Source organism: Ornithorhynchus anatinus, unplaced genomic scaffold (genome assembly GCF_004115215.2).
Source record: "Ornithorhynchus anatinus isolate Pmale09 unplaced genomic scaffold, mOrnAna1.pri.v4 scaffold_93_arrow_ctg1, whole genome shotgun sequence".
Lineage (NCBI taxonomy): Eukaryota > Metazoa > Chordata > Mammalia > Monotremata > Ornithorhynchidae > Ornithorhynchus > Ornithorhynchus anatinus.
The window spans coordinates 834,342-851,018 of NW_024396943.1; the positions used below are offsets into that span (position 1 = coordinate 834,342).

A 16,677-nucleotide genomic window follows, 5' to 3' on the forward strand; every position below is an offset into this window, starting at 1 on the left:
GAAAGATGAAAATACCAGGCTTCTGAGGCCCAGAATACACACCAAATGAATCCCATAAGTCGAAGTAGTTGGTCAAAGGGCAGTCGGAAGATGCCGGGTAGTACTTAGAACAGTGCCCAGTGCTTAGAACGGTGCTTGGCACATAGTAAACCCTTAACAAATGCCATCAGTATTATTAGAAATAGTTCTGAGCTAGGGGAGAGATTGTCATTTTCTCCCTCTGAAATGCAAGTAAGACACTAACCATCCATTAATTATTGGTGTTTGCTGAGTGCTTTGCTTGCTCTATGCAGAACACTGTACTAAGTGTTTGGGAGTGTACAATAGAGTTAGTAGACAATAATAATAATAATGAAATGGCATTTGTTAAGTGCTTACCTTGTGCTAGGAAGCTTAATCAATCTCTGCCCTCAAGGAGCTCAAAGACTGGTGGCAGAGACAGGTACTCAAATAAATTACAGGTAGGGGGAAGTAATGGTGTTTTAAGATATATACCAGCTCTGTTATATTGTAATCTCCCAAGTGCCTAGTGCCATGCTCTGCACACAGTAAGCGCTCAATAAATAAAACTCATTGATTTTTACTTAAGTGCTGGTTGATGAAGGGGTTCAGGGTTCAAAGTGCATCAGTGACACTGTAGCTGGGGTAGATGAGTGGTCACTCAGGGAAGGCATCTTGGAGGAGATGGGATTTTAGTAGGACCCTGAAGATGGGTAGAGTGGTTGTCCGTTGGCTATGAAACAGGAGGGAGTTCCAGGCAGGAGGGAAGGAGTGAGCAAAGGATGGATGCCGAGAGAGATGAGATTGAGGGACAGTGAGTAGGTTGGTGTTAGGGGAGTGAAGTGTGTGGGCTGGGTTGGAGTGGGAGAGAAAACCATGGCCATCTGCTGCTTCTCTGAGCACAAACAGTGGGGCTCTTGTTGGCATATTATTAGAGGGGGCAGTGCCTAGGGACTGTGGAGCAGGGCACAGCCAGACCTGGCCAATTGGACCAGAGGTTTTGGGTATGACAGGGCCCCAGTCAGAGTAGCTGTGCCGGGGGCCTCTTGGAAGGAGCCATTTTAGCTGAGGTGGCTGCAACAGTGATGGTGGCGGGTGGGAGGGTGGGGGGAGGTGGCAGCGATGGCGGTGGCTGCTCCTGGAAAAACAACAGAACTGAAGAAGAGCTTTGTGCCAGCTTTTCCCTCACCTGCTCCTCTGCTTCTGTGCCGATGCCTCTGGGAAACTTGCTTGTGCTCAGGGGAAAGTGGGCAGCGGGCCACACTCTCTCTCTCTCAGTATGCTGGTGGCTGATGCCAGAGGAGAGACACACTCAGCGATTCCTCTGCCAAAGTGACCTTGAGGAGGGCTTTTCATTCGTGACTTTGAGCTTCCTGCCTCCCTGGGGGACTACTTCCAGGTTTTGGCCCTGGAAGTAGAAAACAGGAAGAACATCCTGGCAGCTGTTCTCTGGAGAATGGCTCCTGTACAAAGGTTTAAGGGAAAGCTTATGGGAAAGCTTTGAAGAACATTGTGTTTTATCTTCATTTGGGTCCAAGAAAAGACTATGAAATGGCTCATGTGACCGGCAGTTGCCCTTCACCTGCATTCTCCCATTTGGAGCATCACAGAGGCTGATTTCTCACTTTCCCATTCAGTTGGAACTGGGCGGTAGGAGGTCGGGGGAGGTGGGGAGATGCTTGTGCCAAGAAGAATTGTCCAGTTGCTGAGGTCCCCAGGAAACTTGGTTCTCTGTCGTGTACAGAACGGGTGCCTGTTGTTAACCCTCAAGAGAGGGAGGGCAGTGAGCTGTGTGGCCTGGAAAACTTGGTGATTGTGGGGTCGGAAAAACTCTCCTAAAGGGCGTGGTGAATTTTATTCCAGGAACCCTGCCTGTCTACTGAGTCCTGGTCCTCCAGGCCCCAGCGGGCACCTGTCGGACAGGGGTGAAAGAACACAAGTGGCACTGGGCAAACCACCATTGCCACCATCAGTTCCTCCGTGCAGGTCTGAAATAGCAACATCTTTGGGACCAGACTGAGGCTCGTCCGTCATTTCCCATGGACATACCTCCTCCCAAGCATTCTCCCCCAGTTATGCCCTTTAAAAGAAGTCAAGAATAAATCTCAAGAGGACATCCCCTGCCTTCTCTCTCCATCCAGCCCTGCTACCTGTTCCTCCAGCCCCCTTCTTTCAACTCCCAAATGTACTGGCTCCCACTCCACCAATTGACTGATTGACTTTATCAACTACATGGGAAAATTGTCATTCCCACCTTCTAGCCGTACTGTGTTCTCAACTCTCCCAACGCCTCCCCTCACTCACACTATTTCCCTTTTTCAGAACTCAATCTATCAACCGTATTTACTGAGCGCTTACTGTGCACAGAGTACTCTACTCAGTGCTTGGGAGAGTACACTAGAACAGAGGTAGTAGACATGTTCCCTGCCCACAAGGGGCTTACAATCTAGAGGGAGAGACAGACATTAATAGAAATGAATTTAATTCTCCTCCTCCCTCTCTGGCTGCTCATTCTCAGTCTGTTTCGCAAGCTCCTCCTCTGCCTCTCAATTCTCTGTGGGGGTCCCTCAAGGCTCAGTTCTGAACCCCCTTCTCCATCTACACCCACTCCCTTGGAGAACTCATTCGCTTCCATGGCTTCAACTACCACCTCTTTGTAGATGATTCCCAAATCTACATCTCCAGCCCTGATTTCTCTGCCTCTCAGCAGTCTCACCTTTCCTTCTGCCTTCAAGACATCTCTAATTGGATGTCCTGCTGACACCTCAAACTTAACCAGTCCAAAAGAGAACTCCTTATCTTCCCACCCAAACCCTGTCCTTTCCCTGTCTTTCCCATCACAGCAACACCATTCTTCCTGTCTCACAAGCCCATAACCTTGGCGTTATCCTTGACTCATCTTTCTCATTCAACACACACATTAAATCTATGAGCAAATCCTGTCAGTTCAACCTTCTCAATATCACTAAAATATGCCCTTTCTTCTCCACCCAAACTTTAATAATAATCACGTTAATAATAATGATATTTGTTAAGTGCTTACTAAGAGCTGGGGTAGATACAAGATAATTGGGTTGGACACAGTCCCTGTCCCACATAGCGTTCACAGTCTTAATCCCCATGTTTCAGTTATTCTAAGCACTTGTCCGATCCCACCTCGATTACTGTAGCAGCTTCTTTGCTGATTGACCCCCCCCTCCTCCCCCCACCGCCTGTCTCTCCCCATTCCAGTCCACATTTCACTCCCTGCCTGGCATATTTTTCTATAAAAATGATCAGTCCACATTTCCCCACTCCTCAAGAACTTGCAGTGGTTGCCCATCAACCATTACCATTGGCTTCAAAGCACGCAGTCACCTGCGTGCTCTCCTAGACCCCCTCCAATCTGGCTTCCGTCCCCTCCACTCTACCGAGACTGCTCTCTCTAAGGTCACCCATGACCTCCTTCTTGCCAAATCCAATGGCTCCTACTCCATTCTAATCCTCCTTGACCTCTCTGCTGCCTTTGACATTGTCGACCATCCCCTCCTCCTCACCTTATCTCACCTTGGCTTCACGGACTCCGTCCTCTCCCGGTTCTCCTCTTACCTCTCTGGCCGGTCATTCTTGGTCTCCTTCGCTGGCGCCTCCTCCCCCTCCCATCCTTTAATGGTTGGAGTTCCTCAAGGGTCAGTTCTTGGCCCTCTTCTGTTCTCCATTTACACTCACTCCCTTGGTGAACTCATTCGCTCTCACGGCTTTGACTACCATCTCTACGCAGATGACACGCAGATCTACATCTCCGCCCCGTCCTCTCCCCCTCCCTTCAGGCTCGCATCTCCTCCTGCCTCCAGGATGTCTCCACCTGGATGTCGGCCCGCCACCTAAAACTCAACATGAGCAAGACTGAGCTCCTCATCTTCCCTCCCAAACCCGGTCCTCTCCCAGACTTCCCTATCACCGTGGATGGCACGACCATCCTTCCCGTCTCTCGGGCCCGCGATCTCGGTGTCATCCTTGACTCGTATCTCTCGTTCACCCCACACATCCTATCCGTTACCGAGACCTGCCGGTTTCACCTTTACAATATCGCCAAGATCCGCCCTTTCCTCTCCACCCAAATGGCTACCTTACTGCTACGGGCTCTCGTTATATCCCGGCTAGACTACCGTGTCAGCCTTCTCTCTGACCTCCCTTCCTCCTCTCTTGCCCCGCTCCAGTCTATTCTTCACTCCGCTGCCCGGCTCATCTTCCTGCAGAAACGATCTGGGCCTGTCACTCCCCTTCTTAAACATCTCCAGTGGTTGCCTATCAACCTCCGCTCCAAACAAAAACTCCTCACTCTAGGCTTCAAGGATCTACATCACCTTGCCCCTTCCTACCTCTCCTCCCTTCTCTCTTTCTACCGCCCACCCCGCACGCTCCGCTCTTCTGCCGCCCACCTCCTCACTGTCCCTCGGTCTCGCCCATCCCGCCGTCGACCCCGGGCCACGTCCTCCCGCGGTCCCGGAACGCCCTCCCTCCTCACCTCCGCCAAACTGATTTTCTTCCCCTCTTCAAAACCCTACTTAAAACTCACCTCCTCCAAGAGGCCTTCCCAGACTGAGCTCCCCTTCTCCCTCTACTCCCTCTACCACCCCCCCTTCACCTCTCCGCAGCTTAACCCTCTTTTCCCCCCATTTCCCTCTGCTCCTCCCCCTCTCCTTTCCCATCCCCTCAGCACTGTACTCGTCTGCTCAACTGTATATATTTTCATTACCCTATTTATTTTGTTAATGAAATGTACGTCGCCTTGATTCTATTTAGTTACCATTGTTTTTACGAGATGTTCTTCCCCTTGACTCTATTTATTGCCATTGTTCTCGTCTGTCCGTCTCCCCCGATTAGACCGTAAGCCCGTCAAACGGCAGGGACTGTCTCTATCTGCTGCCGACTTGTTCATTCCAAGCGCTTAGTACAGTGCTCTGCACATAGTAAGCGCTCAATAAATACTATTGAATGAATGAACCTGGCCCTTGCCTACCTCACCTCTCTGTTTTCCTATTACAACCCAGCCTGTACACTTATGTGCCAAGCACCATACTAGGTGATGGGGTGGATACATGTGTATTGGGTCGTATACAGTCCTAATCCCAATTTTACAGATGAGATAACCGAGGCACAGAGAAGTTAAGTTACTTGCCCAAGGCCACATAGCAGACAAGTGGCAGAGTCGAGATTAGAACCTGTGACCGTCTGTCTCCCAGGCCCCTGCTTTATCAACTGTGCCATGCTGCTTCCCCTTCTCTAATGCCAACCTACTCCTTGTACCTCTATCACAGCTGTCTTGTCACCAACCTCTCACCCACGTCCTGCCTCTCTGGCCTGGCTCACTCTCCCTTTTCATATCTGACAGAAAATTACTCTCTCTACCATCAAAGCCTTATTGCAGGTACATTTCCTCCAAGAGGCCTGCCCTGTCTAACCTCATTTCCTCTTTTCTTACTTCCTTCTGTGTCACCCTTTATTCACCCCTCCCTCAGTCCCACAGTACTTATGTACAGATCCATAATTTATTATATATATATGTATATATTGTCTGTCTCTCCCTCTAGAATGTGAACTCACTGTGGGCAGGAAATCTGTCTACCAACTCTGTTATATCGTACTCTCCCAAGCACTTAGTATAGCGCTCTGCACACAGTAAGCCCTCGATAAATACGATTGATTGAATGATGGATATGTATATAAGTGCTTTGGGGCTGAGGGAGGGGTGAACAAAGGGTATAAATCCAAGTGCAAGGGTGACACAGAAGGGAGTGGGAGAAGAGGAAATGAGGGCTTAGTCGGGGAAGGCCTTTTGGAGGAGATGTGCTTTCAATAAGATTTTGAAGGTGGGGAGAGTCGCATATGGAGAGGGAGGGCGTTCCAGCCCAGAAGCAGGATGTGGGCTAGAGTTCAGCGGTGAGACAGAGGAGATCGAGATGCAGTGAGTAGGTTGGCATTAGAGGAATGAAATGTGTGTGGGCTGTGTTATAGTAGGAAAGGAGGGAGGTAAGGTAGGAGGGGGCAAGGTGATTGAGTGCTTTAAAGCCAAAGGCAAGGAGTTTCTGTTTGATGTGGAGGTGAATGGGCAACCACTAGAAGTAAGACCCCAGCTGTCTGCACATTCAAAGCCCTCCCAACATCCCACCTCTGCCGATGAGCTTTTCCTGATTAGAACCCTTGACTCCCAGGCCTAGGATCTTTCCACTAGACCACCATGCTGCATCTCCAGGGTTCTTCATCATCATACATATCTGCTCTCTTCATTCAGGACACCCCAGCTAAGTCTCTCTGTTTCTCCCAAGCCAACCTTCTTACTGTAACTTGGTCTAAACTCTCCTGGCTTTCTCTTCACTCGTGCTGTTCCCATTGTGGAAATACATTCTTCCCCGCCAACATCTGCCATACCATAGTTCTCCCTGTGTTTAAAGCCCTCCTAAAATTCCACCTCTTCCAACAAGTCTTCATTAAATACGTCCCAGCATCCCCCAGTTGTATGTTCTCACCAGTCATCTCTAGGATTTATGCATTTATAGGCACCCATCGACATCACTCTGTGTGTGTGTGTGTGTGTGTGTGTGAGTGAGTGAATGGTCAACTGAATGTTCAATAATTTATTTGTTCTGCTTTATTTGTAAATGTCTTTGAGCCTGTCTCCCCTGTTAGATGTAAGCTCATTGATTTGTGGGCAGAGGGAGTGCTTTTTTTCATTCTGTTTATCTTTAATAATTATTAGTACAGTGCATTTGCAGCCATTAGAGGTTCAATAAATACTTTTACTTCCACTATTACTACTACAACTACTGTACATGCCTCTGTGGGACCCCTGAAGGGCAAAGGCAGCTCCAGCCCCATCACAGGCAATGAGGGAAGGAATCCCCGAGGGACGGATGCCCACGCCATTTCACGCTCCCCTCTCCCACGCCTCCAGTCGTGGGAGATGGGGCTCTTCCGAACCCAGGAATCCTTCCAATGGACTGAGACCTAGCATGTGACTCAACTCCCAAGGCTGTCACCGCAGCCTTTAGAACCAGGAAAAATGGCAAAGTGAGAAGCAGCTTGGCCTAGTGGGAAAAGCAGGACCCTGGGAGTCGGACGACCTGGGTTTTAATCCCAGCTCTGCCACTTGCCTATTGTGCAACCTGGGACAGATCACTTCTCTGTGCCTCAGTTTTCTCATCTGTAAAATGGGAATTAAATATGTGTTCTCCCTTCTACTTAGATGGTGAGCCCAGTGTGGGGCAGGGACTAGGTCAAACCTGATTATCTTGTATCTTCCATAGCGTTTGGCAAATATCAATTTTATTGTTATTAAAGTACCTGGATCTGATGACAAACCGCCTGAGCACTCCAAGCAGAGAGAGACACCATGCTTTAGATCCTACAGAAGCTCTTCCTCAACACCTAGACCACTGAGGAGATACCATCATCATCATCACCATCTTCAAGAAGAAAGGGGAAAAGTCAGATTGTGGCAGTTACTGAGGCATCCTGTTACTCTCCATTACCGGCAAGATCCTAGCCAGGGGACTCTGGGATCAGCTACTGAAGAGTAACGTTGAGCAAACGCTCCCGAGATCACAGGGGGTGCAGCGGACTGGATCTTTGCTGCTCAGCAGATGCAGAGAAGGGGCAGGGAGTACCACCAAGATCGCTATGTGGTTTTCAAAGACCATACACAAGCATTCAACGCCACCAGCACATTCCTTGGCCAATTGGCTGCCTTGAAAAGCTCATTAAGCTTCACAGACTACCTCAGTGGGGCGTGGCTGCCTTGTCCAATCAATTCCTCATTGCTAACAGAGTAAAGCAGGGAGGCGTGGTGGGCCTGGCCCTGTTCAATTGATTCTCCACAGTCATGATGGAGGATGCAACATGAGACCTGGATGCAGGTGTCAGAATGCACTTCCACTTCTCTGGGAAACTGTACTGCTATTATACTGACTGGAACACTTAGTATGTGCTCTGCACAGAGTGGTTGCTCAGAGAGTGCTATTAATTGATCGTTCTTCTCTGGCACAAACTTAGGATAAACCCCTGTCCCCGCCTTGTACCATATGTTTAACTTCTTTTTGCATTATTATCTGGGAATGTTTAAATTGTTGTTCTTGTCACCCTCTTTGTTCCTTAGGTCTGAAAACTCTCACTTAGATGAGTCCTAGCCAGGCAGGGGTAGGGCTGGAACCAAATCTGGTCAAATTATCTTGAATCTACTCCAGTGCTTAGTACATAGTCTATGCTTAACAAAAGCCATTACTTGAGCAGAGGAAGTTTACAGGAGCAAATTGGGGCTGTGCCTTTCAGTGGTTTCATTCATTCAATTGTATTTATTGAACGCCTACTGTGTGCCAAGCACTATCCTAACCGTTTGGGAGAGTCCCATCAGTAGTCCTGCGACACATACTTGGGGCTGATGCATGTAGGCCTTTGTGCAGCTCTGACTCTCCCCTGTGTCTACCGGGCCACAGATTTTTCCAAAGCTGGTGCTCAGCTAGGGCCTTACATAGCCCGGAGTCCAGATTAGATAATGAAATCACTCAGTGCTGGTCCTTGGAGCCCCTTAGCAGGATCTGGGAGCTTCTCGCCAGGAAGTGGGAGTGTGCTGGTCTGGAAGACTTATGTGGAGTGCAGTGATCAGGGTGGTGGGGCCGGGGGCGGGGGGAACCACACTCCCCATGCTCCTCACACACCCCTGCCCACTTGACCTCTCTGGGGCTCTCACGACTGGGGCTTCGGGCAACTCTAAACACTGTTGGATTTTCTGCCTTCTTTCTTACAGTTTGCCCAACTGGTGTCCATCTACAAGACACTGGGGGCTGAGAAGTTCCCGCTCATCGAGCAGACGTTTTATCCCAATCACAAGGAAATGGTAGGCGCTCTGGAGAGATCCTGGCTTGGAACACAAGGGGAGCCATGCCAGGTCCCGCCAGGCTTTTCCTCCCCGCCCCTCTCCACCAGCCATCCTGGGTCCAACAGGGCACCCAGGGTGCCTGGCCTCCGTTTTCATCATCGGGGATGCCCCTTCTAATATCCCCAACTTTTCTCTGGCATTTCTAGCATGCTTGAGTGCCGTGGGGCAGCACAGCTGACTGGAGCGTGCCTAATTTTCTGGGGAACCCACTACAATGTGGTTCCATTAGGACTCCACCCCATGCCCGAGAGATGACCAATAAGCACATCAAGCCCACAGGTGGCCATCATCACCCGTGTGCCCACATGCTCTGTCCTGCTCAGGCAGAGCTCCACGAGAAGTAGTGTGGCCTGGTGGAAAGAGCCCAAGCCTGGGAGCTGGGAGACCTAGATTCTAATGCTGGTTCTGCCACCTGGCTTCTGTGTGCTGTTTGGCAAGTCCCTTGACTTCTCTGGACCTCAGTTTCCTCCTCTGTAAAATGGGGATCCCATACCTGTCCTCCTTCCCTCTCTTTAGACTGGGGACCCAGGGTTGGAGAAGGACTGAATATTGGCAACTCTCCCACCCTGTCTGCTCAGCCCGCTATGCTTCTGGGCCGTGAACATCCACAGCAGAGTCCCCCCGTCCTCCCCACCCTGCCTGGGGAAGACGCTGGGACTCCTCACCCTCAGCACCTATCCAAGAAACCTCTGCCTTTAAATGGCAGCTCTGCCTTGGAGTTGTTACCCTGCTTCCTGCCCACCTGCTAAAGATCTCCCCCAATGCACACACACCCCTGGATCCCAGGTCAGCCCAGTCCTTCTGCGTGGAAACAGGGGATTGAATCCCCATATCCAATGTCCAGTGGGCAGCAGTGGGGAGGGAGCATGGCCTAGTGGGCAGAACAGAGTACTGCCTGGAAGTCAGGGAAAGCAGGTTTTGGGTCCAGCTCTGCCCCAGCCTGCTGGGTGCCCTGGGATAAATCATTGAAACTTTCTGGGCTTCAGAAGATACTATCTTCCCCCTGCCTGCTTCTCAGGAATGCTTGGAGATTCAAGGAGATCAGGAGGGCAGTCGGCAGTAGCTACATGTGGGAACCAACCCACTGCCTCTGGTTTTGGCTTGGCCCAAGCAATCAGTCGAACAAGGTAGCTAAAAGTGCAACCTGAGCGTAGGCATCCTCTTTGGTTACTCTTCTGCTGGGCAGTAATAATAGTATGTATTAAGTGATTTCTGTGTGCAGAGCACTGTCCTAAGTACTGGGAAAGAGTACACAGGGAGCAATCAGACATGGTCCCTGACCCTCAGGGGCTCACATTTTAAAACTATAGTGAGGGGTGGGGTGGGAAGGGGACGCAAGTAGAGTGGCCTGGCAACAGATATGTAAGGAGAGATGAAACTAAACACCACAACCCCAAAATATGCAGCACTCAGCCCTCCCCTGAATCCCCAACAGAGCCCTTGGGCCTTAGTGGCTCCTGGCCTCATGAGTGGCTGTGGAGGCTTGGGGAACTCTGAACCAACATTTACTCAGTGACTGAAAGGGGTTGGCACCAGGTCTGGGGTGCCCTCCGGCAGGCTGCTCTGCCTGAGCCCAGGCCACTCACTCCAACCCCTTGCACCTAGCGGCCACTGAGCAACCGTCTCTCCGGCCCCATGGTGGGCTGTGGTTTGGAGGTGTAAGATGCAGGTAATTTCCCAGTGACACTGATGAGACAGAAAAAAAAGTAGACCGCCCGCACCTGAACCTCCCCGGCCTGTGTTCTTATACGACTGGTGCCTTGGGGCTGCTTTCCAATCTACAGACTGAGATTTGTTGGAAAACCAAGGTCACTGCTTTGGGACAAGCCACCGGAAGTAAGATCCTCTGCTTGAAGCCACCTAGGGTGGAAAATCAGGAAACCAGAATTCTGCAGATATCCCCAGTTGATGAAGTCACCCCCTCCCAAATTCCAGGAGAGGATTAGGGTTCTTGGAGGGAAATAGGAGCAGAGTAGGGTTTAGGATTCAGGTTGCGGGGAGTGGCAGCTTTGGGGCCCTCCATTGGAAGGAGCTAGCTATCCCATGTGGACTTGCTAAAAAATTTCCCTCTGTCCTCTCTGACTAGCTGACCTTGCCAACCTTCCCTGTTGTGGTGAAGATCGGGCACGCGCATTCGGGCATGGGCAAGGTAAGAGTACTGACCGTCTGGCCTTGGGCTCAGCAACCCCAGGAATCTGTGTTCTTACCATCCTGTTGGGTTCCCCCTCCCTGGCTGATCCCCACGACACTCAGCCCTCCCTGAGAGGAGCTTCCTGGTGCCCCACAAGCCTTGGAGGAGTGGTATGTGGGTGCTGATACTTCTTGCAGTCATTGCTACTGCCGTCCTTTCCCCTTCTTCTCTCCTCCCAGGTCTGATCCCACCTCCCTTTCTCCCTGCCCCTTCAAGCCACCTCTCTAGCCAGCATGTGACCATCCCTAAAACGAAGCCCAGTGACACTTGGAAGGGCAGTGCTAGAATCATTATTATTGTATGTTCCGGGCATGACCACTAGAGCAGTTGAGACCAAAGCAGTGTGCCAGGCAATCCATCCCAACCATGCATGTTTGAAAACCCTTCCAAACCAATCGGTGGTATTTATTCAACACTTACTGTGTGCAGGGCTCTGGACTAAGCACTTGGAAGACTCAAATTTGAGAGTTGGTAGACATGTTCCCACCCCACAAGGAGGTTACAATCTAGAGGGGGGAGCTTAATCTGTCTACCCCCCGGAGAAGCACCCCATGCCAAGCAAGTGTACTTGGTCCCTCTCCTTCTCATTCCTCTCCACATCCTCCTCCCTTCTCTCCTTCCCACTGCCCAAGGGGGCTGCAACCCTTTAACACTACGGCAGAGGACCTAGGCTGGCCAGTGGCCTGGTTTCAGACAATGCCCCATTCCTCACCTTGCCCCAGACAGGGGAGAGCCAAACTACCTATGAAAATTCTCACTGGCCCCCAGGCATGGAGCTACAATACATTTGGGAGGTTTAATGTGAAGCAGACAGTAGACTGGAAGAGGAGATGGGGTTCACATGTTTTCTTGGGAATTAAGGGGTAGGGGGGAGTGATGGGTTTGTGAGAGGAGGGTGTGAGGATGACATAGGAAAGCAGTGGAAATTCCACAGGTGGAATGACACTTTTGTGGCTGAATGATGGTTTCAGCACTCTGTGTGTTTTAGCGCTGGTGTAACTCTAAGCTGTCTCTTCCCATCCTTGCCGCGGTGGGGACAGGTGAAGGTGGAGAACCACTATGACTTCCAGGATATCGCCAGCGTGGTGGCCCTGACGCAGACCTACGCCACCACCGAACCTTTCGTGGATTCCAAGTATGACGTCCGCATCCAGAAGATAGGGAACAACTACAAGGCTTACATGTGAGCATGGGCCACCAGTTGCCAAGCCTTTGCCCACATCTGGGGAGATCGGATGGGTTTCCTTCATAAATAGAAAACCTCGGCTTTGGTGGAGAAAATGCAAGGAAAACATCTCCTCAGAGGATGGGAGGGAAGCCTTTTCCTCCAGTCCCTTTCAATTGCTCGGCTTGCTTCCACTTTCCTCCCTTTCCTCCCCTCCTCTCTTCTCCCCTTCCTGGATTTTGGCTTTCCCCTGGCTGCCCCAGGGGCCTGGCTAGGGAAAGAGAGAGAAGAGGTGTATCGATGCTTCCAGCATGAGCAGAGGGGAGGGGAGGGACGGGGGAGGGGATGAGAAGGAGGGAGGGAAGAAGGGTAGGAGGGAGAGAACGAGGAATGAAAGGAAGGAGAGGGAGGTGTGGCCAAGGCAGGGATGGTTTCAGGCCTCCACCCCACTCAAACTCAGAGTTTGTGTTGCTCATTTTGACTGAATTAAGTGAGAGATTAGCTGGGAAAGGAGATTGAAGTTGTGAACAAAAAGGACTTTGGGGTGCTCAGCTGTTGTCCCTTCTCTGGGCTTGTGCTACTGTCCTGCATAATCAAGAGCTAGTTGTGTTTGAGTTCAAAATTTGCCATGGGGTGCAAGAACCAGACTGGACTGTGTCACAGCAGTGAATATACATTAAACTGGATTGTAAATTCCTCGAGGGAGGGGACCATGTCTCTTACTGATATTGCACTCTTCTAAGCACCTAGGACAATGCTCGGCCCACAGTAGATGCTTGATAAATGCTGATAAGTGAATGAATGAATGAATGAATGAATATGGAGGATGCCCCATCTAATAAGATTTTATTAAAGGAAGTCCCAGATGATTCTCAGCCATGGGATTTTGCTCATTCCCCAAACTGCCCACAGCTAAATTGCAGTGGCTGAATGGGGTTGGGGAACATAGGGTTGCTTTGGAACCAAGCCCTCAGGCTCAACCCTAGCACTAACCCCAGCCCCATTCCCCAGGTCCCAACCCTCAGCCTCAGTCCATTGCCCCCAGACCCAAGGCCCATGAAACTAAACTTAGGCCTAACCTTGTCTGACCCTCCATCATTATCTCTGTGACTGGGATTTTGAGTGACATAAACCCCAGCCAGAGCTGCCCTGCCCCATAACTGAACTCTCTGCCCAGGGAGGTGGTCTGTCAGGTAGATGGGACCCCAAGAGGAAGCCCAGGGTTTGGCTCTTTGGGGTGACTTGTGGCTTTGAGCAGCTGGGACAAGGAACTCCAAGGACCCCCAAGACCCCGGGGGGAAGAAAGAATCTGCAATGGGGAAAGCAAAGCTGGCTGGGTCCACTGGCAGCCTGGTAAGGCCCTGCCAGCCAAACTGTTCAGCAGAAGCAAGTGGAGAAGAAGCTCCAGGCCCAGTTGCCACCACCACCACCTCCTCCTCCTTCTCCTCCTCCTCCTCCTCCTCTTCTTCCTCCTCCTCCTTCTCCATCCCATCCCCATAATGGAGAAGTGAGTATCCACCTGAGGACTGGGGCCAGCTGGTTCAGGCTCTCTACCTGACCTCTACCCCGTCTCCCCTTCTTCTCTCCTCCCCAGGTAAAGGGGGCTTCCGGGGAAGTGTGGTTCCCCTGCTCATAGCCTCCTGGCTCACGTGGAGAAGCGTGAGCCAGGTCTTTGTGTTCACCTGGGGCTGGCCTGGGGGTTCTTGCTGGGGAGGAGGGGCTGGATGAGTGGGCCTGGGCCCAGAAGGGCCAAGCAGCCACCTTGGGGGCCGGACCCAGTTCCAAGCAGCAGGAGGGCAGCAAGCAAGGCAAGGCATCCCTATCTTTATGTTTGCTTTTTTCTTCAACCTCCAGGTCCTTCCACTGGCTTGGCCCAGGAAAGGGGGATTCTGGGGTAAGTGTGGTTCCCCTGCCCACATAATTACCTTTTTCCCTTCTGCCCCTCCACTCACCGCAACTGGCATTTCTGTACTGAACCCCTTCCAGTTAGTAGCGAGGCCCCCATCTAGAGAAAGCAGTTGAGCCCCCTGGGATCAGCAAGCCCAAGAGCGGTGGGCTACCTTCACCGAGTGACCGCGCCGAACCCCATCTCGCAATTGCAAGCCCCACCTTCTGCCTGCCAGGCTGACGGAAAACATCCTGGCTGCCCCCATGACTGGGGTGGCGCCCTCTCATCCATTGCATTCGAGAGCGGCATGGGAACCTCGGGGAGGCGTCGGAGTGCAGTGGCCGGCTGGACGGGCTGCCCACTCTCACCCTCCAAACTCAATGCTTGTCCTCATGGCCGCTGCACCAAAAAATGGCCTCCAAATCGTCTGGGCGGCCAAACTCCTGGAGAAAGGAGTCACCCATAAGGCACTTTGGGGCAGTATCAGGCAGTCCCAGTGAGAAGGGGAACCTCAATTCTAACCCCCAGCATAAGCAGCCGGCAGCTGTTTCTCCACACTGCACTCTATCAGGCAGCTGGCATGATTCCAGGCACAGCCAGTCCACGTCGCCAGGGTTGTCTGGGCATGAGGGACTCTGCAAACCGCTTTCTGTCAACCGTCTACTGCACCTATGGGGCCTTGGAACCACCCAGGACTGGGACAGCAGCGTGGCCTGCAGATGCCCATGTCGTGACAGGTGGTTCGAGTTACAGGGCGGGCACAGCAGGTGGCGGGTGCCAGAGCGGGAGAGGCCCAGGGCCCTGCAGACTGCCATCCAACTGGGAGCATCTCCTCCATGCCACCCCCAAAATGTCCCACGGCCTGGCACCTGCCACTGAGGAACCCCTGGATGGGAGAGGCAGCTCCGGCCCCATCATAGGCTCGAGGAAAGGAATCTCCGAGGGACGGTGCCCGCATCATTTCATGCTCCCCTCCCCCACACCTCTGGCCACAGGAGATGAGGCCCTTTGGAGCCCAGGAATCCTTCTGACCGCAGCCATTGGAACTGGGGAATAACGACATAGCCCCGGGACCTGATGACAAACCTGCAGAGAACTCCCAGAGGCAAGGAGGCACCCAGCTGACACACCCCCATGAGCTCTTCCTTGTCACCTGGACCACCAAGAAGATTCTACAAGACCTCAGAAGTGCTATCACCATCATTACCATCATCAAGAAGAAAGGCGAGATCACGGCAAATATTGAGGTATCACATTACCTTCAGCATCCTAGCCAGAGGACTCCTGGATGGGCTACTGATGAAGATCATTGACCCAACGCTCTCAGGACCCCAAAGTGGCACAGCAGAAATGAGTTTTGACTACCACACTGTAGCATGTCTGGCTGAGTCAGAGCCAGCCCGTGCCATCTTTTCCCTACCGCCGATGGAGGAAAGCAGGGAGGGGTGGTGGGCCTGGTGCTGTTCAACTGATAATCCACAGTCATGCAGGAGGATGCAACGAGAGACCCGGATGCAGGGGTCAGAATACGCCGCCACCCCTCCGGGAAATGCTTCCAACCCCAAAGACTTGGAGCATCATCCAGATTCTTTGGAACAGTCATTCAAAAATTACTATTCACACATGACTCTGCCCTAGAGGCTCACGCCCAGGAAGACACATAAGGGATTGATTGTAAACTGCTTCTCCCAGTCAGCTTGGTACTAAAGACTGATGATAAATCTGAAGCAAACTGATGTAATGTATCAGCCCACACCAACCAAACCCTACACATAACAACGATTAGCAACACTGTCCTAAAACCTGTCCCAGAAAGCTGTTACCTAGGCAGCACATAGGTCAATGATGCAATTATAGACAAGGATGGCTCTTTCCCCTCTGCCTTCAAACACACCCACATCTCACCTCTCTAAACAAAGCGCTCTCCAGATTCCACTTCTCCATGCAGCTATCACCTCATCTCCCTCCTACCATTCCTATGTAAACTCCTCGTAGGCTTAGTCTATGCGTCCTGCCTCTGCTTCCTCTCCCCAAACTCTCTTCTTGACCCTCTACAATCTGGTTTCAGTTTCCCTCACTCTACAGAAACTGCCTTCTCAAAGGACAACAATGATCTCCTTCTGGCCAAATCCAGCAGACTCGACTCCGTTCTAATCCTCTTCCACCTCTTGGTTGTCTTGACATCATGAACTACTCCCTTCTCCCAGAAATACTATTTAACTTTGGTATTTCTGACACATGTCTCTCCTAGTTCTCCTCCTTCTTTTTTGGCCTCCCACCTCCTAACTGTTAAGGTCCCATAAGGCTCAGTTCTGGTTCTGCTTCTATTCTCCATCTATACCCCTTCCCCTGGAGCTCATTCACTCCCACAGCTTCAATTCTACATGGATGACCCCCAAATCTATCTTGATAGCCCTGGACTCCTCTCCTTTTCTGCAGTTTCACATCTTCTCCTATCTCCAGGACATCTCTGCACTGACACCTCAAACTCCACATGTCCAGAAGTGAACTTTTCATCT

General features: G+C 51.5%; 1 protein-coding gene across 1 annotated transcript in view; it reads left to right on the forward strand.

Annotated features, from left to right (window-relative positions):
* Nucleotides 1-16,677, forward strand: part of SYN2 (synapsin II) — a 141,854-nt gene that overhangs the window by 77,070 nt on the left and 48,107 nt on the right. The window contains exons 5-7 of the mRNA XM_029057319.2: nucleotides 8,783-8,872; nucleotides 11,001-11,063; nucleotides 12,146-12,288. Coding sequence (XP_028913152.1) covers nucleotides 8,783-8,872; nucleotides 11,001-11,063; nucleotides 12,146-12,288 — 296 coding nt within the window. The remainder of the gene's footprint in view (nucleotides 1-8,782; nucleotides 8,873-11,000; nucleotides 11,064-12,145; nucleotides 12,289-16,677) is intronic.